This window comes from Xyrauchen texanus, chromosome 25 (genome assembly GCF_025860055.1).
Source record: "Xyrauchen texanus isolate HMW12.3.18 chromosome 25, RBS_HiC_50CHRs, whole genome shotgun sequence".
NCBI classification, from domain to species: domain Eukaryota; kingdom Metazoa; phylum Chordata; class Actinopteri; order Cypriniformes; family Catostomidae; genus Xyrauchen; species Xyrauchen texanus.
In genome coordinates, this window is record NC_068300.1 from 20,657,915 (window position 1) to 20,685,598 (window position 27,684).

The 27,684-nt window shown below is 39.7% G+C and overlaps 1 protein-coding gene across 2 annotated transcripts; it reads right to left on the reverse strand.

Moving 5' to 3' along the window:
• Nucleotides 1–6,823: 6,823 nt before the first annotated feature.
• LOC127619181 (kelch-like protein 21) lies at nt 6,824–17,754 on the reverse strand. 2 transcript variants are annotated; one of them, XM_052091974.1, is made up of 6 exons: nt 17,590–17,754; nt 12,546–12,610; nt 11,330–12,409; nt 9,308–9,713; nt 9,106–9,178; nt 6,824–8,843 (listed from the first exon to the last, which is right to left on the reverse strand). In XM_052091974.1, the coding sequence occupies exons 3-6, from the start codon at nt 12,354–12,356 to the stop codon at nt 8,511–8,513; spliced, it is 1,839 nt and encodes a 612-aa protein (XP_051947934.1). In that variant the 5' UTR covers nt 12,357–12,409; nt 12,546–12,610; nt 17,590–17,754; the 3' UTR covers nt 6,824–8,510. The 2 variants fall into 2 exon arrangements, with proteins under 2 accessions (XP_051947934.1, XP_051947933.1); XM_052091973.1 differs by lacking the exon at nt 12,546–12,610.
• Between the last annotated feature and the right edge of the window lie 9,930 nt (nt 17,755–27,684).

Consider the following 27,684-nt stretch of genomic DNA (forward strand, 5'->3'; position numbering starts at 1 on the left):
CATGTAGCAACATTTTTGAAAATAATTCACAATACTAATTTAAAAATACACCACCACTCGATTATGTATTTATTTATTTATTATTCACAAAAACAACATACAAAACAAAATACAAATGATTTTGTTCAGCATATTACAAGAACTCATTAGCAATGGCTTTAAATGCTTACGCATATTTTTCGCACAACACTTTTGTTGCTTTTTTCATTGGTTCATAATTTTTTTAAAGCTGACAAAACAATCTCTAAAATGTTTTTGCTCTGTGAAGAACGGCTTTTGTTTTCCGCCCCTGAAAAAAATACCATGGCCTTTTTGCCTTAAAATAATACAAATTAAAACATGATATCAAACCCACAAACACATATACATATCCACACATTCATATTTAAAATAATAATAAAAGCAGAATGAACCTGCAATGGAAAATTTGAACATTACAAATTACACTCATAAACACTTTGACTGAACATGATTAAATCATAGACAGTGGTTCCACGTGATTGAAACAAGTTCTAACAAAACAGAATCAATTTAAACCCAATAAAATGGACCATGTAAAACTAGCTTGAATGAATGGTGTTCGTTTACATTTACATTTATGCATTTTGTCACGAATGACGGTGAAGGTAGACTCGGGACGAGGATCTAAACGCAGCAAGTTTTATTAAACATAAAAGGCAGCACAAAAGAACACCAACAAAAGAAACATCCACGATGGGAAAAGGTAAACAAAACACGAAAGGCAAACAAAGGGTTAACATAACACGGAAGGATAACTACAGCGAAAACGATGGGAGCATAGGAAACGGGCATCTACTTACAACAAAGACCGACAGGGGAAAGGAGAAACAGACCAGGTTAAATACACAAACACAATGAAGACTAAACGAGAGACAGGTGAGAACAATGAAGAGTGCAGGCAGTGAGAGAGGCCAGGAATTGTGGGAATTGTAGTTTTGACAAGGACAGTGAAACACGGGGCGAACAACAAGGAAAACACGACATGGAGCGCGAACGGTGACGGGTGAAGTGGAAAACACGGAGCAGATAAGGAAACCATGACATAAACGTGATAGTGCGACAGAGAACACAGGGCAGACAACAGGTAACTGTACGTTCACACCAGAAGCAGCGAGAGCGTCCAAATTCGCTCTGGCTGCCCTGCCTTCGACGCTCAAGGACGCTCGTGGACGCTCTGACGTAGTTGAAATAGGCGGCAAAGTTTGTTCAGAATGCTTTGTTTTGTGAACTATATTTAAAGGGGGCCGCAATTTAAAAATCCAGACATGTCAACCATTTACTTTTTGCCGACCGATCACAAGTACTCATGAACTCTTTAAAATGTGAAAATAAGAAATCGATCGATGGCAGAAAGTAATTAAAATTACAGTTGTTTGTTATCAAAATAAAATACATTTGTAATAAAAACTATGGTCTTGGTCATATATTACAGGGAAACCCGTCACGGCAATAATTCGTTTCTCCATTTTATCTTCGGAACGAATGTTTGGTAGGAACCAAAGTTTACACGGTTATGTTCTCTAGACTTCGCTACAGTGGAGCACTTCTATATTCCAATAGGTTGCCGCCGAACCGCGTCACAGCTCATTACCATAATGTTGACTGCACTTGAACTTCCATCTGACGCCCACGCCACCCAAGACTCGCCGCGCCGCTTCTCGCCGCCGAGAGACGCTGGCTGTCATTGAAAATGAATGACTTCCGGTCGATTTGACGCTCTCGCCGCCTCTGGTGTGAACGTACGGTAATCGTGACACATTTGGCAGACGCTTTTATCCGAAGCGACTTACAGTGCACTTATTACAGGGACAATCCCCCCGGAGCAACCTGGAGTTAAGTGCCTTGCTCAAGGACACAATGGTTCATTTAACATGAATGAATGGTGTTTGTTTAACTTGAGTGAATGGTGTTTATTAAACATGAATGAATGGTGTTTGTTTAACATGAATGAATGGTGTTTGTTTAACATGAATGAATGGTGTTCGTTTAACATGAATGAATGGTGTTTGTTTAACATGAATGAATGGTGTTTGTTTAACATGAATTAATGGTGTTTGTTTAACATGAATGGTGTTTGTTTAACATGAATTAATGGTGTTTGTTTAACATGAATGAATGGTGTTTGTTTAACATGAATTAATGGTGTTTGTTTAACATGAATTAATGGTGTTTGTTTAACATGAATGAATGGTGTTTGTTTAACATGAATTAATGGTGTTTGTTTAACATGAATTAATGGTGTTTGTTTAACTTCAATTAATGGTGTTCGTTTAACATGAATGAATGGTGTTCGTTTAACATGAATGAATGGTGTTCGTTTAACTTGAGTGAATGGTGTTTGTTTAACATGAATGAATGGTGTTCGTTTAACATGAATGAATGGTGTTCGTTTAACATGAATGAATGGTGTTTGTTTAACATGAATTAATGGTGTTTGTTTAACATGAATGAATGGTGTTTGTTTAACATGAATTAATGGTGTTTGTTTAACATGAATGGTGTTTGTTTAACATGAATTAATGGTGTTTGTTTAACATGAATGAATGGTGTTTGTTTAACATGAATGAATGGTGTTTGTTTAACATGAATTAATGGTGTTTGTTTAACATGAATTAATGGTGTTTGTTTAACTTCAATTAATGGTGTTCGTTTAACTTGAGTGAATGGCTTTCGCTAAATATTAATGAATGGTGTTCGTTTAACATTAATCCGTTAAGTTCTCCTACATTTAAGCCTTCTTGTCTAGTTTAGCCTACATGTTTATATCACATCAGATGAAGTCGATTAGGTCTAGAACTAGGTATAATACCAGTTATAAATGTAAATTCTATTTTCTCATTCTTCACTGACTGTCAGAAAAGACTACAGAGGCAGCACACGGCATTAGCAAACTAATACATTTATTGGAATTACTTTTATGCTGTTTTTAACTACTTATTGGAGCTTCAAAGTTCTGACAACCATTCACTGGCATTGTATGGTTTAACAGAGCTAAAATACTCTTATAAATATTTGTTTGTGATCTACAGATGAATGTCATAAACATCTGGGATGCATGAGGGTAAGTAAATATTGAAAGATTCATTTTTGTGTGAGATATTCCTTTAAGTTTCAAAAATGGTTCATTTAGAAATATGTGAATAAAGTAATTTACCCTACATGTTTTGAAGAATCTTGAGGCGTCTTCTCTCAGCAGCACAGTGGTTCGACTTGTGAGGACACTATGTTGATCCTGAAAGTACATTTTTAATTTAATGTTAAATGTTGAACATGTTGAATGTGTTATTCAGCCTAAACATTGTGAATTATCTAAAACCCTTCAGTTCCCAACCCAAATTCATAACTTTTGTAACCTTCACAATAGTCTGAAGATAGGAAAGCTTTGGCCCAGATGGAATCTGTAGATATTTTGGGCTCTTTCCAAGCAGATTATTTGGGAAAATCTGGAGAATTTTGTGGATGGTATTTAAACATGGTAAAATGTGGTAAATTAATCTGAGAGTACTGTACACTTAATGGTTGCTAAAAGCATCACACAATTAGCCAAACTATTTCACAAACAACATGCAAGTGATGGGGAATTTGTAGATCTTTTAAGAAATGAGAAACGGTGCAATTCTTTCTGCAACCCATCCCAGGCCCGACGGGACCTGAGAACCCGACGGGTTTCAGGCTGGTGTCCTGAAAATATATGCTAACTATCAGGATATGCTCCTAATCAGAGGTGGGTAGTAACGCACTACATTTACTCCATTACATTTACTTTGAGTAACATTTTGGGGGGAAAAAATGCAATTAAAAATTTACTGGGATTAATTTTAGTTCATGTGTAATTTATTGAGAGATTAATGAATGGGACTTTCACGAGAGCGGAAGTTCACACAGCTGCGTGCTCTGTTACAGACTGGAGCTGTCACTCAAGCAGAATCCACCACTGCTGCAGCATTAAGCTCTTCAAATTGCAACACTTTCTTCGCTCCACACAGTGAACAAAATAATAGTTTCGTCATGCAATTTAACACCAAGTTAAGCGGATATTTCAAGATTAAAATCTCAGCTTCAATTTAAGGCTGCACGTCGAGTCAGTTTTGACTCTAAAGCTAACACGAGCTTTTCTGTTTAATGTGATGGTCATTTACAGGGTGATTCTATAACTGGTTCTTATGACATCAGTTTTCAAGTGTTCATTTTTAAATCGGTGCGCTTTGTCCCACATGTCATGAGCAGTATTTATGCATTTACCCCGATACTGGAAACTACTGCAATTACGTCGGTCAGATTATCTGTATAAATGCATGTAATCATCCAAGTAAAGTGTAAATGAACGTCACATTTTAACTTTTAAAATACTTAGGCCTTACTTGTTAGTCTTATTAAATAATATATATATATATATATATATATATATATATATATATATATATATATATATATATATATATATATATATATATATATATACAATAAATCTTCATTCTGTTTTAATATATATATGTTCATATAAAGAGTAAAAACATTTGATCAAATTTACATTATTGTATTTATTTATTTAATTTACTTTAGTATCTTTAAACACCAATGCATGCTGGCACAATTCTGTATAAATAAAAATAGAGTACATTTTAAAATGTATCTGTATGTTTTGCCTCTCTATATGTTATTATGTTATTTTAACACAGTAATGATTTGTTAAAGTTATTTACTACATTCAGCATGAAATAAAACATTGCAGTAGTGAAGGAAGCAGTAAACTCCCAGCTCCTAAGCTTTCCCCACGGTGGATTGTATTATGTATTGAATATAGGGGAGTATATTATGTCATTTGTGAAAGTAACGAGTTAGTACTTGAATGCTCTTTTAATCGGATACTTTCTTACTCTTACTCAAGTATTTATTTGTATTAGTACTTTTACTTCTACTTGATTATTTATTTTTTAAGTAATTGTACTTTTGCTTGAGTACAGTTTTTGGCTGCTCTACCCACCTCTGCTCCCAATGCTATATTTGCATACTTTTAGGGTTTGTACAGCCTCACACCATATTACATTATCTGATAGTTATGCTTGTAGCACATCCTGATAGGTATTATCTGCCTGACCAGATGTGCCACCTAGGTTTTTAACACATTTCATGTTATTGTATCCCCATGTTTTAACTTTACATATCACTGTTTTTACTGCTGGTAGCGCATCCTTAGCAAGTAGCACAGACTGTGTGAACACCGGGTTCGGGTCAGTTTTTAAATTAGGACTTCAGGTTCGGGTTTGTAATTAATGAAAAAATAAACGCGCTCTCACTCACGGACATGCGTGAATGGACAGATTGTGTAAATGAGAGAATTTTTATTTTTGTGTGAACTAATCTATATGACTCCAGTGGTTAAATATATATATATATATAATAAAAGAAGTTATGATTGAACTTGCAATTACTTTTGAATCCACTCGGACAGCAGCGAACATCTTGAAGTGCGAGCTCAGAGACAGCATCCAATCATAAGCATGTTATTGAAGGTATATTCCTTCTCCAAAATAAAACTCCTCAAGTTAGAAGCTACATGGGCCGTAGCAAGGTATTCTGGGCCCCCTGACTGTATATTGCTCTGGGCCCCTTTCCCATTCAAAAAATACAGTTTAGAATTTCTTGTGGGGCCCCCATAAGAACTGTGGGCCCCTAGAATCGTTTCCACCTTTCACCCCACTAGCTGCCCTGGCTACATGCATGTAAACCTTAAATACATGCGAACCGATTTTTTCATGTATGGTACAATAAAAAAGTAGATAGGCCTATTGTGTCCAAATTAATATGCACAACAATGAAGGTGTCTGTTCCAACTCAATATATGAATGTTTTTAATGAATGTGCTTTGCACATCACATAACATGTCAATTGATTCTTTCTATACAGTACGTTCATTTTGTTCATTCAGGCCAAATCCTTTTTAATTGGCGTACGATGTATTTTGAAATGATAGTGATAGGGGAATGTAATGATGGGTAATTTTACTTGATTTACATGTCCTATAAATGTAAGGAAGCGTAAAACACAGTAATTAACTTTTTAAATGTAACTATGGTTTTACACAGGTTTTTATAACTTGAAATGCACTTAGCCTGTTTAACAATAAACCTTTAAATTAATACAAATATAGTGATAATGTGAAAGTCAAAATCTGATCAAATGTAGTTTTTAACTGTCTCATAGGATATAATTAATACCTGTGGTTTTTTTTTCAGTTTATGTATGTAAAGTAGTGGTTAAGAAATAAATATTTGTAATTTTGTATAACTTAAGTCATATATTTTCTTGCAATTATACATTTTTTAAACTTATTATTAACAGTATATTTATGTATTTGACCGTGATTTATCATCATAACTAAAGCCATTTTTTATCATTTCAAAATTATGCTACTTTTGTCAATAAAGAACTTTATTTTTTATGGTTTGTTTTGTTAAAATTGTCATTTCAAACTGTTAAAAAACAGATATTTAATGCATTCCATTTATACAGAATTTCTTTGTTAAATCACGTAACACATTTCGATAAATGGTTTATTCTTGTAACTATTTAAAATTTCAATCAAAAAAAAAAAAACTATCTCAAATTTATTGGTAAAAACTAAAAAAAAAAAAAATTGTTTATTTACAGTGTAAAACAATGATAAAAACAACTTTACAGCTCAAACAATACACAAGTTTTAACAGAAGAATTAATGTAAGTGCATTTATATAATTATAAACTTCACATTTCTTACTTTAAACCCTCCAAAATTGGCCCCATTCACTTTTTTTGTGGTAATCAACATTATGCCCCAAATTCTGACGATTGAACTTAACTTGTATTAAACCCAGATTATTCCTTTAACAAGTCCATGGTCACACCTTGCTTTCATTGTATGAAAAAGAGCAGCTTCTACATTCTGCCAAACATCTCCTTTAATGTTCCATGGAAGAAAAACATTTATACAGGTTTTGAACAACTTGAGAGTGAGTAAATAATTACAGAATTGTCATTTTTTGCTGAACTTCTCTAACTGCATAATCTTTCATTTTTATCCTCATTATGGAGTCTTAGATCTTTCACTGAATATTCATTGCAGACAAGCTTCAGCCACTTTTCATTTCCTTTCATGACACAGTATCTTCCACTGATTTACTTAAGAGGCTTGGATATACTAATTTCAACTAAATGGAAAATTAGATTAGCCTATACTCCAATTCTGTCAAGGGTTATACAGAACATGTGAAGATAATACTGAAGGACAATTTTTGTGATTTTATCACATAAATGAAAAGACAAAGCCTTTTCCGCTGCCTGTCATTTATTTGTTGACCACAATAACAAACATTATGTCACAAATCAAAACATCTAATCCATATTGTTAAAATGATTTTGGCCACAAAGCAAACTAAACAGTCTTTAAGAAAAATAAAAGTATCACTTCTGTAAATAATCACTTTCATAAGTATTGGTAATATCAAACACACACATTTAAACAAGGATATGGAGATACTGAATTACTGCTTCCAGTTATTAGTACAGCATCCTAATGCAACTTTACATACAAATTTTAACATTTTTACATTATACAATAACAATAACTTCACATACTTTCTTGTCATTCTTCATGTCTTTAGCAAACAGCTCAATACAAACAGCTGTTCCTCAATAATCATTTTTAAAAACACTGCATATTCATAAATAAACTTAATTTACTATTAAAAGATGTGAGTTTGACACAAATTCACAGAAAATGTGAGAACTTAATGCATGCTACTGTATATTTTCTGACAAATGCAATTTAAGCCAGTTGAACATAAAAACATGTTATGCTGTGGAGCAGTTTTTCAATGTATCATCAAATTGTATCCTTCAAAGAAAATTATATTGTTTTTGGAAAGCCTTGGTTTCTCCAAAATATTAATTTCAGACTCTTCTCTGCTTATGTAAACAGCAATCTCTTTTCCACATTGCAGAATACTGAAATCCCAATCACACAACAAACATGCATCTACAGTTAAGTAGATACAAACACTTACCTTTTGGAATGATTGGGCTCTCAAAATGACATTTCTTTTTAAAGAGCAAATTTACATGTAATTTGTGATATGGACTTGAAGTCGCAATGTTTTGGATTACTTTACATACTGGTAACACATTGTAATAATATAAGTGGAACTTCCATGTATTTTCAAGGTATGGATTGCTTGGAATTTGCCAAACACTCTTGTAGGCACTCATTTATAAAAAGTCAATTTATTCTTTGATTTTAAACCCATGTTCATAGTAAACACATCCAGCATTAGAACCGCATGCAACAGTTAAAAGGCGAAATAATGCAAAAATTGATTGTCTATTCACCAGCTCCCTTTAATGCCAAGTTGAGGTGAATATGTGATAAAGTGCAAAACACCTAATAGCAATGCCACATGAATGACCATTTGCAAATGTCCAAGAAACCTTCAGCCTTGTGGATTTAACAGATCTTAATGCACTTGATTGATATCTTGGTTGTGGTTCTGATTGACATTGTTGTGGTTGTAAAGTGCCTGGTTGCGGTGTTGTCTGTGGAGGTGGATGGGATTTGCCTCAGGTATGTCAATGGGTTCGAAGGTGCTAGAGACCAGGGGCATGAACTGTCGAAATATGCTAACACTTCCATGCCAGAAGGTGGGCTGGGGCAGGTGGCCGGCCGGGGTCCAAGATCGAGAAGTGGGATCGTAGACCTCAACCACGTCGGACAACTCAAAAGTGTTATCATAGCCACCGGACACATAAAGTCGACCACCCAGAGCTGCCACACTGCCTCCAACATGAACCTGTGGAGTGTGAGATATTGTTATATACAGTTTCAGTCCCCATTCATTATAATGGCATGGGGGAAAAAATGGATTAATGGATTCTTTCAAATTTCTCCTTTTGTGTTTCACAGAAAAAAGTCAGGGGGAAAGGGGTATGGAATAATATGAGGGTTAATGATGTCAGAATTGTCTTTTTTTTGTGGTAAACTATACTTTTAAAGACAGTGTAAGAAAGGGCTTTGTACAATTTATGGATTTAGAGTTGGAAAATTGTACATACTTGCATCATGGGACTAATCTTGTCCCATTCGTTTTTCTGTGGGTTATAGACATCAACCTCAGCCGAATCGTCCCTGAAACACATTAAAGAAATTTCACTTACTTGCCTTTCACCCTCCATTCCCAGCTAAACACTAGGAACGTGACACTTTATATTTGTGAATATATATTATTTAATTGAAATCATTTAGCACAACGCTCACCTTACGAAGTAGATCAAGCTGTTTAAAGTCACTGATTTGGGGGCAAAGGACCATGGAGGCAACTCTCCACTGTTCATTAGGGTCCAGCGATTGGTGTCTGCATCGTAGCATTGAATAGCCATTGTGTCCTCTCCAGTTAAAGAGCCAATGGCATAGAGCTGCCCCCTGCATGATGTGGTAGAACAGTTATCCATGGGATGCAGCATGGGCGGAAGGGCCTCCCAGCAGTCAAGGGTATGGTCATAGCGTTCAGTGCTGTCCGAGGCAACCACATAGAGCTGGCCCTTCAGAAAACAAGAGCTGTGGTACTCTCGGGCTCTCAGCATGGGGGAGACTTCTGTCCACTCATTCACACTGGAGTTGTAGCGCCAAACGCAATCATAGAGACGTGATCCATCAGAGCCACCTATTACAAAATGAAGGAATTTTACATGACGAAGTGTAACTTACATTTTTAGGCCCAGAAAAAAAGACCTCATGATATCATCTGTTTTTTTTAATTGCCAAATTTGTCATTGAGCAATTGATTAGACAAAAATCTATGTAGTGCAACAAGAGACATCATTAATTTTAGGCAGTTTTCACAGAAGATAGACTACAATTTTAATTTGTATAACCTGCTTAAAGTTGATTTTGTCAGCTAGCATATACAGAAGGTAGCTTTAAAGCTAATTGACACTAAAAGCAACAAAACTACAATTTTGATTTCTTGTCGGACTGTGAACATATACCAAACAGCAGAAAACAACATGACTAGTTCCTTGAGAGTTGATAGGCCATACTGTTTCCTAATATTTTTGCACCAACAGAACTGAGCTTTTAGGAGAACCATTACAGAGACTTTGCTAGTCTTTCTTACCTACCGTGTATTGTTCTTACTTTTTAAACTTACCAATACCACACTAAATAATTGTAAATCTGTTTTATATCAATGTACCATTTTTCAACAAAAGGTAAGTCTCCTACAAATGATGTGCATTAAAGTATCCTGCTACTATATATATAGGGGTGACATAATTTGGGATTATAGAATCAGTTGAACAATTTGTCAATAACTGAACCTGCCAGTGCTTAGGCACCTTTTTAAACATCAGAACATTTGCATTTATGTAACAGCAAAGGGCACTTTGCCATTTTTTTTGTTTTGTTTGTTTCACTAATAGAGGCAGCATGCAACCGCCTGAGATGTTTTATCAATTGAAACATTGTCCATTTCTGAAGACAATTGATTTATTACCTAAAAGCATGCTGGGCATTGCTGATCTGGCAGAACACCATGTCCCATTACCATGCTCTCATTTAGCCAAATACACAGTAGTTTATTAATACAATTGCTGCCATGTCATAATAAATTATTTTGAAAGAAGGACTCTGAAGGTTCTCTGGAGACACTCTGGGATTTGCTATATTATATTACCCAAGTATAGGGCTGAAACAATTAGTCGACATTATCGACAATTTTATTGTTGGCAAAAATTTCATTAACTACGTTTCCATCCAAGGATTTTTTGCGAAAAACGTTTTAGCGCATCAAAATAAAGCTGATGGAAACAAATGTCGACATAATATTTTTATGTTTAACTCAAGCGTATAAACTATGTCGATACATCAAATGTCATGAAAAACTGTTTTGGAAACACTTCTTGTCGATAAAATTGGCATTAACGCAAAAATGTAGTGTCACATGACAGAGTTTGCCCCAATCATTAGCCTGTGTTAATCATGACGATATTATTGAGGTGCAATAAGGGGTTTTACACTGACACTTCACTCCATAGAGTTCAGCAGTATTAATTTAGAGATAGTCCAACACAGACCATTTAGAAAGTTAAACAACTTTTCAGAAATATTACTATTATTATAAAAATATTAATAATAATTTTTATGGTTGTTCTAACACAATTGTCAAAAATGATACATAAAACTATTATTGGTTCTGCCTATCAATTATCGTACAACAGAGCAAAAATAATTGCAACCGGTATCATTGTAAAAGAAAAATATTGGTTGTTCTTTACTAACCTGTTACATAAATGTCATTGCCCAGGGCTGCCAAGCTGTAGCCACCTCCGAGGTGGTCTGGAAATTCAGCTAAGTATCGCCACTGTCCAGTCTGAGGGTTGTAGCAATCCACAGTAACAAGCTCATCACAGTCCTGATCACATCCTCCCACCACCACCAGAATTTCAGCCAGGCCGGTGGACGGACGAGGGCGCATTCGATGCCCAGGTCGGTCATGGCGGTCATATTCGTATGACTGAAAGCTACGTGCCTCACTGACCAACCGTAAACATGCCGGTGACAAGTAGACCAGTGGATCACTCTCCACATGGGCCAGAAGGTAGAACCGTCGAACAAACGGGAGGCGTATCTGCTGCAGTAGCTCAGGCCAGTAATGCAAGCGGTGCTGCAAGTCAGCTTTGACCCAGCGCACGGCAATCTGGTACGCCGTTTCTTCCTTATCCACACACAGGCCATCATCAGAAACAAACTCCAGTAGTCGCTTCCAAGACAGCCTTTCAAAGTCCATGCTCTTCGCCAGCTCCATAATGTTCTTGAGTACAAAACGGCGAGCATTTGTGGCTAACTCATGGCAGGCATAAGCCTCTGCAAAGTCCTGGATCTCCAAGCAGTTGGAGACATCAAGCCTCTGTTCCAGGAAAGCACAGCATGCCTCTTTGACAGAAGGGAATTGGAAGAGGTCCGCTGTCTTGAGTAGGAGATCCACATTATCGTGTGTGACAGTGATGCGGCCTGTGTAGCAAAAGTCCACAAGGAGGCCCAAGAGTTCAGCTGATACCTCATACAGTACCACATGGTCCATTAGACTTTCTCGCAGCGTACCGGTAAACATAGCGCGAAAGTACATGCTGGCAGCTGCTAGCACAGTTCGATGACAGTGGAACTCTTTGCCCTCAGCACACAATGTGACATCAAAGAACTTGCGCTCAGCGCGGAGCTCGTGGATACCGCGGAGCAAGTTGATGGCATGGGCCGCATCAAAGAAGGGCAGCATAGATGACTGTGTTTGTAAAATTGGCTTCTCCATAGCAAATCCCTTTAGTCTGGCGTTTCTCTCTTTGCGAACTTCCACTCAGAACACTGGATTTATCCATAAACAGAGAAAATAAGTTTTATTAATAAACACATAAGCACATTTGTCTCACTTAACTTAGAGAGTGTGAAACAATTTCCTTAAAAGAGAAAACCTCAAATTTCAAATGTAGTTGCCACCTACCTGTGTTTCCTGTCAAGCGTTTAAAATTACAAAAGGACAGCATGTAAGAAGGGCCACAGTAGCTTCTAGAATGAAATATCATATGGTTATGATGAATGTGTGCAACCGTTGGTCTCTTAAAAAAGAGTGCTCGTCACTGTGTCTGGTTTATAAATACACCAGCAGTGTCCATTTTCACAGACTGGGGGGTGATTACATAACCAAAGTTAAAAGTTTAATGGAATAACTCACCCAAAAATGAACACTTGTCATCACTTCTTTAATCTCACGTCTTTCTATCTCTTTTTTTAGTGAAACACAAAATGAAAAGCACCATAAATGTAGTCCATATGACTCATGAGCTTTATTCCAAGTCTTCTGAAGCTATACAATAATAATGCGTGATTACCAATTTTCACTGGTAATCCTAAAATGAACAAAGAGAATTGTGAACTCTGGTGGAAGGAAATATAATAAGTGAGTAATGGATGTAATTATGAATGGTACTTTTGTATTGTATGGTTTTAGAGGACTTAGATATAGAATATAATATTGAAATAAAAGTCATATGGACCACTTTTTTACATGTGTGGTACTTGTGGAGCTTGGTCAGGAAACTGAATGAAAGTGGAAAAGCCCCTTGGACATTCTGCCTAACATCTTTGTTGTTACATAAAAGAAAGAAAACAATATGAGGTTGGAATAACATGAGGATTACTAAATGACAGCAAGATTAAACATTTTTGGGTGAACTATTCCTTTAAGAGTAAAATGAACAAAATATTACATATTGTCTACTCAAAGACAATTCCTTCACAATAACCTAAAAAATGTCATAACTTTAAAAGGCAATTTAGCAGTCACATAAATATTTATGAGACTGTTTCTCCTTGTTTGTATTCTCCAAGAGAGTCACAAGGCAAGTCAAGTGAACAAAGTATTTTTGCAGTGGTCAAAAATACTGTTAGTCTCGCCTACGGTAGATTGCAGTCAGTGAGTTGAAAATAAAAAGGTATTTCCATCTCCAGCGTCAGGTATCATAACAAGTTGTCAAACAAATGTGTCCTCGAATGCCCAAAATGTCTATATCCTGCATATGCTTGTGACATTCAATGCAGAGATCCACTTATGCAACAGGCAGCTTAGTGAAGTTTTATGAAGTTTTATGAAGGTTGACTCATCAATAAGGATGTGAGAAGGAAAGTGAGTGAGAGAGAGAGAGAGAGAGAGAGATGGGGCCTCAAAGGGTCAGAACACTGCATAAAACAGACCTGCTTTTGAGAGCAAATGTCTAAAACTTTCAGCAAGAGACCTAGGTTACATTTTGCATAGCAGAAGGACTGAGGAATAATACTGGTAGCTGTTTGATAAAAGAGTTACCTGAGTAATCTAACTGATAGAGATGATAACTATTTTTTATTGGGGTTCTTTAAAGAAGACATTTATCTTTTTTCTCCATAAAATAAATGTTGACTGTTTGCCAAACACTTCATTTGGTGTTCCATTTAAGAGTATATGACAACAGAATTGGGTGAACTATCCCTTTAAATGCCTTTCTTACAAGCATTTATTTTCATCTAATCCACATCAATTCTTGACAATGAGCTAGTGCTCTTAAAACAAACAAGCAGTTCAAAGAGAATCCAACTGCACTGCATAAATTGAGGGCTCTGTTTTTAATACATCATGGTTTATAAAGCAACCCTCTTGTTCCTATCATACCTGTTGGGTATTAGGCAACATGAATGCCAAAGTGCTCACTGGTAGTCTTGTTTACCAGTCGGTCCCAGAATAGTCTAGCTAACAGTAAACAACAGCAACCTTTCACAATAAGACACTCTAACATGTAAGTCAAGAGGAGAATGTGACCGCTTGACTTCCCGTCATGTCATGTGTAAATAATTTGTCATGATCTATAGTAACTAGTGAGTCATGTACAGGAAAACCCACTTGGTGACGTAACATATGCTGTCATATGTATTACAGAGCTGTATGTCATACGTATTACGGTGTATATATTATTTTTGAGTAAAATGCCTTTTTATAATGTTTCTAAAACATCAATAAGACTGTATACATGTTACTCAAAACTGTATCTGTGATGTTAAACCAGTTATGGATAATGCTGGCTTCAAAATATAGTGTAACAATCCTGTAGACAAATGCAAGTGATTTCCTCTCATTTTAGTGGAGGACTGCGCAGAGTAAAAGAACGATCTTGGGATTTAAGAATCGATATCCAGATTGTTCAAATGAAGATTGAGATGCATTGGAAAATCTATATTTTTACTCATGCCTATACTTGAATAATAATAATGCAATAATTATTTGACGTATAACAAAATCATAGCCTATTATTAGACTAATTTCATAACTAAAAATTTGTAATTTTACCAGACCTTAAAATTATTTGGGGAAAATAATTTCAAAAGTTCAATTAGAACTTTAAATCAGTAGCTGATGTCTAAATAATCTTAAAGTTCCTGACATGACATTACATTTAGCAGACGCTTTTATCCAAAGCGACTTACAGTGCACTTATTACAGGGACAATCACCCCAGAGCAACCTGGAGTTAAGTGCCTTGCTCAAGGACACAATGGTGGTGGCTGTGGGGCTAGAACCAACATCCTTCTGATTACCAGTTATGTGCTTAGACCACTACACCACCACTCCGCGTGTTATAGTTATAGTTATAAGTTCTTATAAGTATAGTTATAAGTTATAGTATAAGTTATAGTTCACACACACACAAAAAATAATTGTATCCATAAATGTAATCCATACAACTCCAGTGGTTAAATCCATGCCTTCTGAAGCGATATGATAAATGTGGGTGAGAAACAAAACAATATTTAAAGGGGTCATGACATGGGTTTTTTTATTGTATTATTATGTTCCCTTAGGTGCAATTATAGTATTAATATATTTTTTTTTAAGAAAAACTTTTAAAATCTAGTGATTTATGACCTTTTCCCACCCTGTTTCTCATCCTCTGATTCAAACAGTCTGTTTTGGGGGCGTTTTCCATTTAAGACTTCAGTGTTAACGCCCACTGTTATGATTGGCTAACGTCAGTGCCTATGTATCAATTATTGACGCTCCCAGCCAGAACAATATGCAAGTAAACTAAGTAAAAACACTGTGATTATTCATAATGAATTAAATTGCGCTTTAAAAAGTAGTTTAAAGTTTAAAATAGATTACTTACAGTTTGCATCGTCGTTGTTCCCAGAATAGTCGGCACGGACTTATCTTTGAGCAACAGTTTTCTGGCAAAGCCAGCATCATATTGAGATTTGTTCTCAAAACAGTCATCCTTAAAATGTACAGAACAAACGCTTAAGTTAACACTGCCGTGACTGGGACGTCCGCAAAAAATAAACTGCATCCATTTTTCCCTGACGTCTGGATCTTTCGGCAGCTTATTCAGAGGTTTTGTTTGACCACAGCCAGGAACAGCACATCTGTGTGGCATCGTAATTTTCCTGTGCACAAGTAGTCTCTGTCAGAGCTCGCTGTCCATCGACTGAACACTTGTGAGGCGACGGCGATACTGAAATGAGCGTAGTTGTCTTGCGCTTAAAGCGTAGTTATCTTGTGCTGGAGGCGGTCATATGCAAACGCTGGTACGTCACTTGTAACCGTCACGTCACTTCTAACCATGAATCCAGAACGAGCTGTATTTTGAGCTTGATTAAATAAATGATTCGTTTAGAATGGGGAGGACGTCTTAAAATATTAAACTTGCAGGACGTTTTAATGATACAAAGACCTCTTATATACCAAAAGATCAAGGCAAATTTGGTTTCTCATGTCATGACCCCTTTAAGTCCTTTTTTTTTTTTTTTTTTTACTGTAAATCTCCACTTTTACTTTCAATTTCTTCTTCTCTTGTTTTTGGAGATTCACATTCTTTGTGCATATCACCACCTAATGGCAGGCAAGAGAATTTATATTAAAAAGGGACTTAAATATTGATCTGTATCATCTACACCTATCATCCACACATATCACATAACCAGGTTAAAAAGACATGAGATAATTTTACAAGAATTTACAACTGTACTGACACGATCTGGTTTTCAAGGTTTCCATTCTAAACACTGGTTTTAAACACAGAAGAAGGCTTCACACACCCCTAAGGGCCCCTCTTCCATCTGCATAGGCATTGCACACCCTGTTTGTGTCTATAATCCACTAGTGGCCTGCAGTGTAATGTTGCACGTATCTGAGAAATTCTCATGATAATAACAGCAGCCACTGCACTGCATTCCACCAGCTCAAACCCAGAGAAGCAGAGCAAACACTTCACCCTAAAAAAAAGGCATTAAATAAGTCCTCTACCCATCACATTTCTTATGAGGACACTTGACTGAGCACTTGTTATAATGATAAGATGTGGGTAATTTATGTAAATCTGTAGTACGGCCTAGAATTGAATATTTTGTATGGCTTTATATGGTCAGCAAACACACTATTTTACCATTTCAAATGCACTGACAAATGTAATGCTTCTCAAATATTTTCTGTGTTAAATAAATGTAAAAACTATCAAACTTCCAGATGAAAACGCATTTATGCTTTGCACTAAAGGTTTCCAAGTACAACATCTCAGTGGGTAACCTCATAGCACTGCATAAAATGTAGCCTATGTTTACAAAGGTATAGATCAAATAATTAATGAACTACTGGTGTTAAACATGTTTTACCACTTCATTTGGCCTTTTGCTTTAGCTTACAATCAGTAGACCATCAAAATACAGCTATTTTAAGACTTGACCTGATTGCTATTGTCATGCATAGCATTGCTCATCTTCACCTATTGCCAACAATATGCAAGCAGCAAATGAAAACGAAAACGTTTCTCACATAATTGTCACACTAGCGTAATAAATACGGGAATTCTAAGCAAAGTCTCGCGTCATGATCACTATAGAAACAGACGTAAAATCGGTTTTCGACGCACTAACCGTCTGCTGTTTCCTTCGGCTGAGAAAAACAACACCACGACCGTCACATTTTCACCTTCATCCACAGACCTTTTCTGTAATTTTTGTACTTACCAAAAACTACAGTAAAACGATTTCGGTTGCTCTCAGCTTCGAATAGTTCAACAGACAGGGATTTCTTTTTCAGATATCAAACTAGCGTGTAACTTGGGAAGGGTGTCCGTTTTCTCTCCGCTCATGTCAGCGCCATGACTCCGCATCATCAGAGACCCTCATTGGACAGCCACTACACTAGTTACATTGTGACGTGACCTCAAGTTTGACTGTCGAAACTGCTACTGTTGTATGCCAACTGTTCAACACGTTTCGCATTTTTTTTTTTTAGCTCTATTTATGCTGCGTAAATCCGGTATGTTTGTACACAAAAAAAATATTTTTGCCAATTTTAAGATTTGGTTTATAAAGTTGATAAACAAAATGTATTCATCCAATGTACAAATTAAATTAATAAAAATTTAAATATATGTTTTTTTTTTTTATTTCATTAAAGATCATTTCTATAAATTTCTTCAGAAGTAAAACTTTTTAAAGATGCAGTATGTAAGATTGAGGAACCAATCAAACAATGACGTAAAGCACAAATAAACTGAACATGATCCACCGGCATCATGTTGACAGATGAGGTAGCAGTTACAGTTATTATTGCTTTACTACAAACTTTGAGACTGTATATTGTATTTGACTCTCCAGTCCTGGAACAGGGCTAAAACAAAGTGTGGATATAGGTCTGACTATGCAAGACTGTAGTTTGAAGTAATCACTTTTCTTTGCACGATACATTGACTACATTTATATGATAGCCTATGTCTGCTTTAGCAAGCTAGCCAGCTTTATCAATAGCGGTTAGCTAAATTTGGTGGATGATGACAGTAGCTGTTTATAAAATAGACTGTACATTATAAATATGTTGACAAAATTCAGTATTGATGTGATTCCATCACAACAGTCATTCTGAAATATCGATGCGCTATTGTTTTATAATAATATAATGTATATATTTTCTGTATAACCATGTTACGTTACACTAATGAATGGAGGTTTCCCCTTCTGTCACTCACTTGACTTTGTGTCGAATGAAGAATGAAGTTGCCGGGTAAATCCCCAGGAACCACCCCCCCCGGCACGCTCGCTTGCTTCAGTCCTAGCTCGGGATGAGTACGGCTTGCCGCGCGGCCACCTGGCATTCTCCCTTGAGCCCCCGGAATTGGATTACAACATCGCTGCTGCATCGGAAAGTGTCCATGCGTCTGACGCAGGGGACTCGACTGGGCTGCCGCCTTCGGGCCAGCCTCCCCATTCTGAGGCTGACATGCTTGCCTGGGCTGTCGTAAACGTGGCTTGCAATGGAACCCTCCATCCTCCCCACGGGTACACGTGGGGAGGATGGTCCCCAGGTGGACAGAGCGGTTGTGATCTACCTGTGTCCTGAGAACGCCGCCACCTGATGGGAATTCCCTCAAGGGCCTATAGGATGACGTCATCACTGACTTTGACAGCCTACAGCACCACCGGACAGGCCGCCTCTGCCCTGCATGCCATGACTCTCCTGCAGGTACACCAAGCCAAGGCACTCAAAGAACTGCACCTGGGTAGTCTCGACCCCGACGTGCTGCAGGAACTGTGCTCTGCCACCGACTTCGCGCTCAGAGCCATGAAGGTCACTTCGAGCCCGGGTTGATGCATATGAGACTGCTTCAGCACTGGCTTCAGACTGGAATCCTAAGATGGGCATGGCACGCGACACATACCCTGTGACAATCACCAGCTTTCAAACCGTGGACAGACCTCTGTTTTCTGCGGTCAGGAGTCCCCCTACAGCAGGTGTCCAGACGTGTCGTGGTCACCACAGATGCTTCTCAACTGGGTTGGGGTGCCGTGTCCAATGGGCACGCTGCCGCTGGCTCCTGGACAGGGCCCCGGATGCGTTTGCACATCAACTGCCTAGAGTTGCTGGCTGTATTCCTTGCCCTGCGGAGGATTCTCCCTCTGATTCAGGGCAAGCATGTCTTTGCACCACGCCGGTAGTGTACATAAATCGCCAAGGCGGCGTGCGCTCTCGTCTCGTCACAACTTGCCCGCCATCTCCTCCTTTGGAGTCAGTAGTGACTCAGGTTGCTGCGTGCCATTCATATCCCTGGCAACTGCAACACGACAGTGGACGCTGCTATCGCGACAGGTTTCGCCCAGCGGAGAGTGGAGGTTCCACCCCCAGGTGGGCCGATTCGGCATGGCACAGGTAAATATCTTTGTCTCCCACTCACTGGCCGCTCTGGTACTCCCTGACAGAAGATGCTCTTGGGACAGACGCATTGGCACACAGCTGGCCCCAGGGGTGGTGCAAGTAGGCTTTTTCCCCAGTGAGCCCTCTTGCACTGGTGCTGTGCAAGATACATTTACATTTAGGCATTTGGCAGAGGCTTTTATCCAAAGCGACTTATAGTGCACTTATTACAGAGACAATCCCCCTGGAGCAACCTGGAGATAAGTGCCTTGCTCAAGGACACAATGGTGGTGGCTGTGGGGATCGAACCAGCGACCTTCTAATTAACAGTTATGTGCTTTAGCCCACTACGCCACCACCACTCCAGAAGATCAGGGAGGATGTGGAACAAGTCACCTTTGTGGCTCCTTATTGGCCCACCCGGACTTGGTTCTTGGATCTCACACTCCTCGCGACAGTACCTCCTTGGAAAATCCCACTGAGGAAGGACCTTCTATCTAAGGCAGAGGTGGGGAACCTTTTTTCCATTTGAGTGTTTACGAAATTATTTGTGGGCCATACAATTGCTTGCAATTTCTGATTGTGGGTTGAAATTAATGTACGCATTCCGTTACGTGCTCACACACCAAAAACACTAAAAGGTCTGTCTATTATTGTTATCATTTAAAATAAAAATCATAAAAAATAATAATTTGAAAGGAATTTTTTTCAGGTTAATTGAATCAAGGCCATTTTTTGCTTTTCAAATTATTTCTCAAATGGCCTCACGGGCCGAGTAAAATGGTCTCGCGGGCCTTATATGGCCCTGAGGCCTGACGTTCCCCACCCCTGATCTAAGGGATGGGACACACTTTGGCACCCGAGCCCAGACCTCTGGAACCTGGAATCTGAGTGACCTACCACCTGCAGTCGTAGACACGATCAACCAAGCCAGAGCTCCCTCCACCAGGCAATTTTACACCCTGAAGTGGTGCTTATTCGTGAATTGGTGTTCTTCCCAAGCCGAAGACCCGCAGAGATGAGCAGTTCGGTCAGTGCTTGCATTCCTGCAAGAGAGGCTGGACCTTGAAGGTGTATGTAGCCGCTATTGTGGCCCACCACGATGCAGTGGACAGCAAGTCCTTGGGTAAGCATGACTTGATTATTAGGTTCCTTAGAGGTGCCTGGAGACTGAACCCTCCCCAGCCAAGCCTGTTCCCCTCCTGGGATCTCTAAGTGGTTCTCTTGGGCCTTCAGAGACCCCACTTCGAGCCGCTTGACTCAGTTGAGCTCAATGCCCTCTCCCTGAAGATGGCCCTCCTGATAGCACTAGCTTCCATCAAGAGGGTTGGGGACCTACAAGCATTCTCTGTCAGCGACACCTGCCTGGAGTTCGGTCCGGTACATACTCACGTTATCCTGAGGCCGCGACCGGGCTACGTGACCAAGGTTCCTACAACCCCCTTCAGGGATCAGGTCGTGAATCTACAAGTGCTGCTCCGGGAGGAGGCAGACCCAGCCCTTTCATTGCTGTGTCCGGTACATGCTTTGCATATCAATTTGAACCGCACGCAGAGCTTTAGATGTTCTGTGCAGCTCTTTGTCTGCTTTGGTGGATGGCGGAAAGGGAATGCCATCTCCAAACAGAGGTTAGCTCACTGGGTCTATGACGCAATCTCCCTGGCTTATCAGACCCAGGCTGGGCCCGCCCCCCTTGCGGGTTCGAGCACACTCGACCAGAAGTGTGGCATCCCTGTGGGCACTGGCCAACGGCACCTCCCTAGCAGACATCTGCAGAGCAGCTGGCTGGGCAACACCTAATAGCTTTGCGAGATTTTACAATCTCAGAGTTGAGTCGGTCTCATCTCAACCGACCTGGTGTTCCACTTGCACCCACCAAGTTGATCCAATGCGCTTTCTCTCCCAGGTTGGCCAGTAAGCATTGCTTCCTGGATGTTATTCCTCCCTAGCCTTCTGGCCTGAATTCAGCGGAGCGATTTGCGACTAGGCACACTATGAACCACAAGTATTTTGTACTGGGCACAGGCATAATTCCCTCTTCAGGCAACTCCCTGTGATGTATTTTCTGCGGAACGGTCCCCATATCGGCGGAACTGCGTCTCCCTTAGGCAGTCCCACTGCCCCCGGTCGCCTTGTTTGTAGAGCTCCTCCCTCATCAGGCAGACCTACCACCGTGCCGCTCCCATGAGCGGCTTCACAACCCATGTGGTGTATTAGCCAAATGTCACCTCCCCCTAGTCTGGGCAGGTTGTGGCCTCCGCGTGGTCTTTTCCCCCTGAAAGAATAGGGTCAGGAGAGACCGCCTTCCCCGACGCATTTCATAGCGTTAAAATTCACACTCTATGCGAGAGACATAGAGAGAGAAAAGGCCGTGGCTACGGGCTTGCTCCCATGCTAGTCATGTAGAACCTGTTCCCCCCTCAGGGGTGCTGGGAACCTAAGGTCTATATATGACACCTTTTCTGGGGGCATTGGGGAGGGTTAAGTGCAGCCGATACAGTTGCTTCTAGCACGCAGCAGCCTGCTTGCACCTGTGTCAGCAGTTCACGTAACACAGTCTAGTGCATGGCACTTTTGAACGGGACCCCTTGTGTCAATTCATTTGACACAACATCGAGTGAGTGACAGAAGGGGAACGTCACAGTTACTGTTGTAACCTCCATTCCCTGAGGGAGGGAACGAGATGTTGTGTCCCTTCTGCCACGACACTAGACCTACCACTGTAAACAGCCGTACCTTATTCTCGGCTCCTCAGTGCAAAAACCTGACTGACAGATGCAAGCCGCTTCTCTTTATATCTGTATGTCCGGGGGTGTGACATGCAAATTCTGCCTGCCAATTTCTCATTGGCCTTTTCTCAAGTTCAGAGGTACGTGAGGCTCCCGAGGAAGACCCATTGTGTTACTTCATTCAACACAACGTCTCGTTCCCTCCCTGTGGGAACGGAGCTTACAACATTAACGTGACGTTTTGCATTATCTTGAACATTGTCTAGCATTCATTTCAAGTGTTATTGTAGTTTATCTAAAATTACACAGATCAGTTCTTATGGCACTATATTTCAAAAACTTTGCGGTTATGTAAGCTTACCTGTCCAATAAGAAGAACGCCAATTCAGAGTCGGTTTTGATCACCAAAACTGAACAAAGTTCCTCCAGGAATCAAATGCCCTGCTGATGTTCACTCTAGTTTTTGCTCGACCACTATCAAGTTTCCGCTTAGCCAGATGGGATTCAGTAGATACATTTATTTATTTTTTTGGCATACTCTGAGTTTGTGTAGGAGTCGGTGTTGTGCTGGGAGCTGGACATTTGCTGGATTCCATCGCTAAGAAAACATTGCCTAGTGTTGCAAAATATCTGTTATCACTGTTGAATAGCGGAAGAGAAGCTACTTTCTGAGGCAAGGCTCTCGGGAGAGTGCATAAATGTCACATCCTTTGGAACCTAGGAAGTCCGGGAAGGGCTCGTTTTTTAGGTTGCGTTACAAGCCGTTCACACATTGGCAAAAAAAAGGTCAATATTACATGAAAATTGTTACATATTGAACCTGTTAATAAGGAAAAAATTACTGAGTGCACCTTTAAATTAGTTCATGCAAATTATCATAAAATAATAATATTTTGTTTGTGAATTAACATTTTATTAATATGTAATATGAATAGAATTCAACATATGATATATTGTAATACTTGTAATAGGCTATTGTTGGTTAAACAATTGAAGTTGAATACATAAGGGCCATGATCTATTGTTTTTTAACTGAAAGTCGGTGTCCTTTGGAATTTGTCATCTTTTCCATTTTTGATAAGTTATATTTGATAAAGTATACATTATTATAGAAAACCCAATAAATAGCTTATAATTGGGATTATGTATCTATCGTGGAAAATGGCTTTTTAAACATTAGATAGTATTTCAATTTTCAAATAAAGATATTTTTCTTAGTGTCAATGACTTCAGGTTCCCATTCTGACAACTCACTACAGTGTGACAAAATATGAGATTGAAGAATCTTTTCTAAAGCAGTATTTTCTAGGAATACAAATTACTGAACATTCAATGATGTTAGAGTTTTTGATGTGACTCTTGCTGGTATAGTCTGAATGTCTCAGCATTTAAACTTAGGATATCCAAGATTTTGATTAAATATATTTATTAGAATATTTCATGCTCCTTAACACTACTCATTATTTTATTCATGATTTGTAAGAAAAAAGTGGTCTAACATGCCCCTGAATGTCCTCTGGCCTTTGTGTGGAGCATCATCAATTTCATTGGTGATGAAAATGCTGACATTTTCTTTGGATAGAAAATAGCTTGGCTTACGTCCCATGCTGCTGCTTTTCATTGGTTAGCCATGACACCGAGTACATTTTAACATGCTCACAATTGATGTAGGGATCGCTCTTCAGGAGAGAAGGTGAGGAAACTGGCACATAACTTTGATTTATTCATCCTTGGGAAGATATTTTACCAGGGGCGTAGGATCAATTTTGAACCTGGGGGGACAGGAAATGCTAGGGGGTTCGGGAAATTCCCCGCTTTTTAAAATATTTTTAATATATATAAAACACTTAAATGCTCATTTCTAATGACTTTTCGGAACAGACTGTACTACTTAGTTTGGTTGTAAGAGGGTATATGCAGTGACAGACTGGGTAGATTATAAAAACAGAGAGAAGCAATCTAATATAACTACAACCAAATGACTACATACCATGAACTGTACAAAAACATACTTTATTTAATAAAGGACACATAAATGAAAACACACCATTTAGAAGATGATCAGGCTGGGACAGAGCCTTGTGATAAAGAGGTTGGGGCAGAGCCTGGTGATAAAGAGGTTGGGGCAGAGCCTGGCAATGGAGAGAGGCTGAGGCAGAGCCTGGTGATGGATGGAGACTGAGGCAGTGATGGAGAGAGGCTGAGGCAGACTGATGGAGAGAGGCTGAGGCAGACTGATGGATGGAGACTGAGGCAGACTGATGGAGAGAGGCTGAGGCAGACTGATGGAGAGAGGCTGAGGCAGACTGATGGATGGAGACTGAGGCAGACTGATGGAGAGAGACTGAGGCAGACTGGTGGATGGAGACTAAGGCAGACTGATGGAGAGAGGCTGAGGCAGACTGATGGATGGAGACTGAGGCAGACTGATGGAGAGAGGCTGAGGCAGACTGCTGGATGGAGACTGAGGCAGACTGATGGAGAGAGGCTGAGGCAGACTGATGGATGGAGACTGAGGCAGACTGATGGATGGAGACTGAGGCAGACTGATGGATGGAGACTGAGGCAGACTGATGGAGAGAGACTGAGGCAGACTGATGGAGAGAGACTGAGGCAGACTGATGGATGGAGACTGAGGCAGACTGATGGAGAGAGACTGAGGCAGACTGATGGAGAGAGGCTGAGGCAGACTGATGGATGGAGACTGAGGCAGACTGATGGAGAGAGGCTGAGGCAGATTGATGGAGAGAGACTGAGGCAGAGCCTGGGGATGGATGGAGGTTGAGGCAGTGATGGAGAGAGACTGAGGCAGAGCCAGGTGATGGACAGAAAGAGCACGTTGACTTAATTGAAGGTCCCAAAAACATGCTTTCTTTGATCGTTTGCAGAGATGAACTGCTCGCAAATTCTTGCTCTATCTAGACGATTCAACTTGTTCTGATGGATGTGACAGATTGCAGTGCTGTTTTGACATTGTGCTCCTTAGCCAGGTCTTCAGTCTTCTTAGGGAACTGAAACTTCTTTCTGCTTCTGCAGAGGAAGAAGGAACAACCAAAAGCAGCCTCACCAATGTCTCTACCTGGCTGAAGAGACTGCGGACCTCTGGCAGCAGATTTTTTAGTATGTTGGTAGCCTCAAGAGTGGTACTATAGTCGAACTGAAGCTTGAACATTGGCAGCTGTACCTCCAGTGTATGCCGATCTAGCTCTGGATATTGGCTGACAACATCTTGCATCTTTCCAGTCAGGAGCACTCTCTCTAATTCATCCAGGACTTGCAGGCTACTCTGTTCAAAGCGCTTGGTTAGTTGCATGTCCACAGTATCCAGCATTTTGAAGAAGTCAATGCGGTAATGCTCTTCAGTGGTTGCTGGGACAAATGCTGTTGCATTTCCTGTGAAGCGCTTGGGTGGCTTTCTGACATGCGGCATCTGGATAGGTTCAATACCTGTGCTGGTGACTAGCTCAGTGGCCCTTGTGTATATGCGGTGAAACATTTCATCTGACCTCTTTGCCTTCAGAGTTGACTTCACGCAGTCCACAGCTGCCGTCATGCCCATGACAGTTCCTGTTGACGTCTGTAGGGAGTAATTCAGACACTCTAGTTCTCCAATCACTTCACAAGCAAGAAGAAGCCCAAGCACCGTGGTCCCCTTTTGGAATCGCTCCAAAAGCCCCTAGCTGTGATTGTTGTTTCAGAGTAACCAGATGAAGCCATCTCCTCCAGACTGAGCAGCACTGCCTCATACTGCCCAAGAACAGCTCGAATAGCCTTCATCCTGACAACCCATCTGGTAGGGCATAAGGGCTTCAGTGTTTTGATGTTCCCATGTTCTGATTTGGCAATCTCTTTAAAGACCGTTTTAAACTTGCCTGACTGGTTGAAGAGGGTTCCAAGTTTGTGGACCAATGACAGTGCATCCATAACCACACAGGATGAACTGCAGGCAGCCTGTGTTACAAGATTGACGCTAATGTGGTCCACAATGGACATAGAGGGCAAGAGGCTGAATCTCCTTGATTTTGGTCTGCACTCCACCAGTCTTGCCAGACATGTTTGCAGCTCCATCGTACGTTTGACCACGGAGACCAGATAGCGGCAAATTCATTCTATGGAGGACATCAATGGCAACCCTAGCCAGATTTTCCCCTGTGGTCGAAGACACTTCATAAAGACCGACAAACTCTTCATGAGGTATTAGATCATGGTCCACATACTGGATGCAGATTGACTCCTGCTCTACCCCTGCAACATCTTGGGTGCCATCCATGATGATGGAGTATTGGAGTGTCGGCAAGTTCCACACAGCAGATGCTATCTCCCGCACAATGTTTAAAGACAGGTTCTGCAAAATCTCATTTTGAATTTGAGGGCTGAGAAAATTTGACCTCCTCTCTATCCAACTCTCCAGTCCCTCAATATCCTCTGACCTGAGACGAAGGAGCTGCCTGAAATTTCCCTCACTGTTTTCATGACCGTGAATAGCAGTACCTTGTCTAGCAAGAAACTGCAATGAGCCAACAATTTTTAGCAGATGAGACCTTGCCTGCTGTTGCTGAAGAGCCTTTGCTGATGATAACTGTGTGTCTATTGATTTTGCCTGATGTGTGTGTGTTGTTATGGCCACTTTGTGTGCTTGAGACATTTCATGTGATTTAAATTTTTCTATTGCTTTTTTCCAGTTTTGGAATCCTGTAGATACAAATGACTGATCTACACTTTTAGCAAGGGGACTTGTTTGATTTTTAAATGCTTTCATGCAATGGAAACAGAGTATACCTCTCACATCAGGACAGTAGTGTAGCCATATATAGTTCTTGTACCATCTATCCTGGAAACTAAGTGTCTTGTTTGCAAGCTGCTGCTGAATGATACATCCTGCCTTAGGTTGATATGGCCTTTGATGCTCTGTCTGGCTGACCTGCTCTGAAACCCTGACCTCTCTCCAATTCTGGCTGCTCTATAGAATGTACACGAAATAACACAAATCAAACTCTATAAATTGTTATCATAAAAGCCACTTTACTTAGCGTAGCTTATCATTATAAAGCTTCAGCGATAAACTCATTTTACATTCAAATATATACAGGTGCTGGTCATAAAATTAGAATATCATCAAAAAGTTGATTTATTTCAAGAATTCAACTTAACAGGTGAAACTAATATATTATATAGACTCATTACATGCAAAGTGAGATA

Bases quoted from the DNA above. Each gene is read 5' to 3' on its own strand.
- LOC127619181 (XM_052091973.1), bottom strand. From the start codon at position 12,356: ATGGAGAAGCCAATTTTACAAACACAGTCATCTATGCTGCCCTTCTTT. The intron at 9,714-11,329 runs GTTAGTAAAGAA...ATTTTGTAATAG, and splicing joins CAATGACATTTATGTAACAG to GTGGCTCTGATGGATCACGT. The intron at 9,179-9,307 runs GTGAGCGTTGTG...AATGTGTTTCAG, and splicing joins AGCTTGATCTACTTCGTAAG to GGACGATTCGGCTGAGGTTG.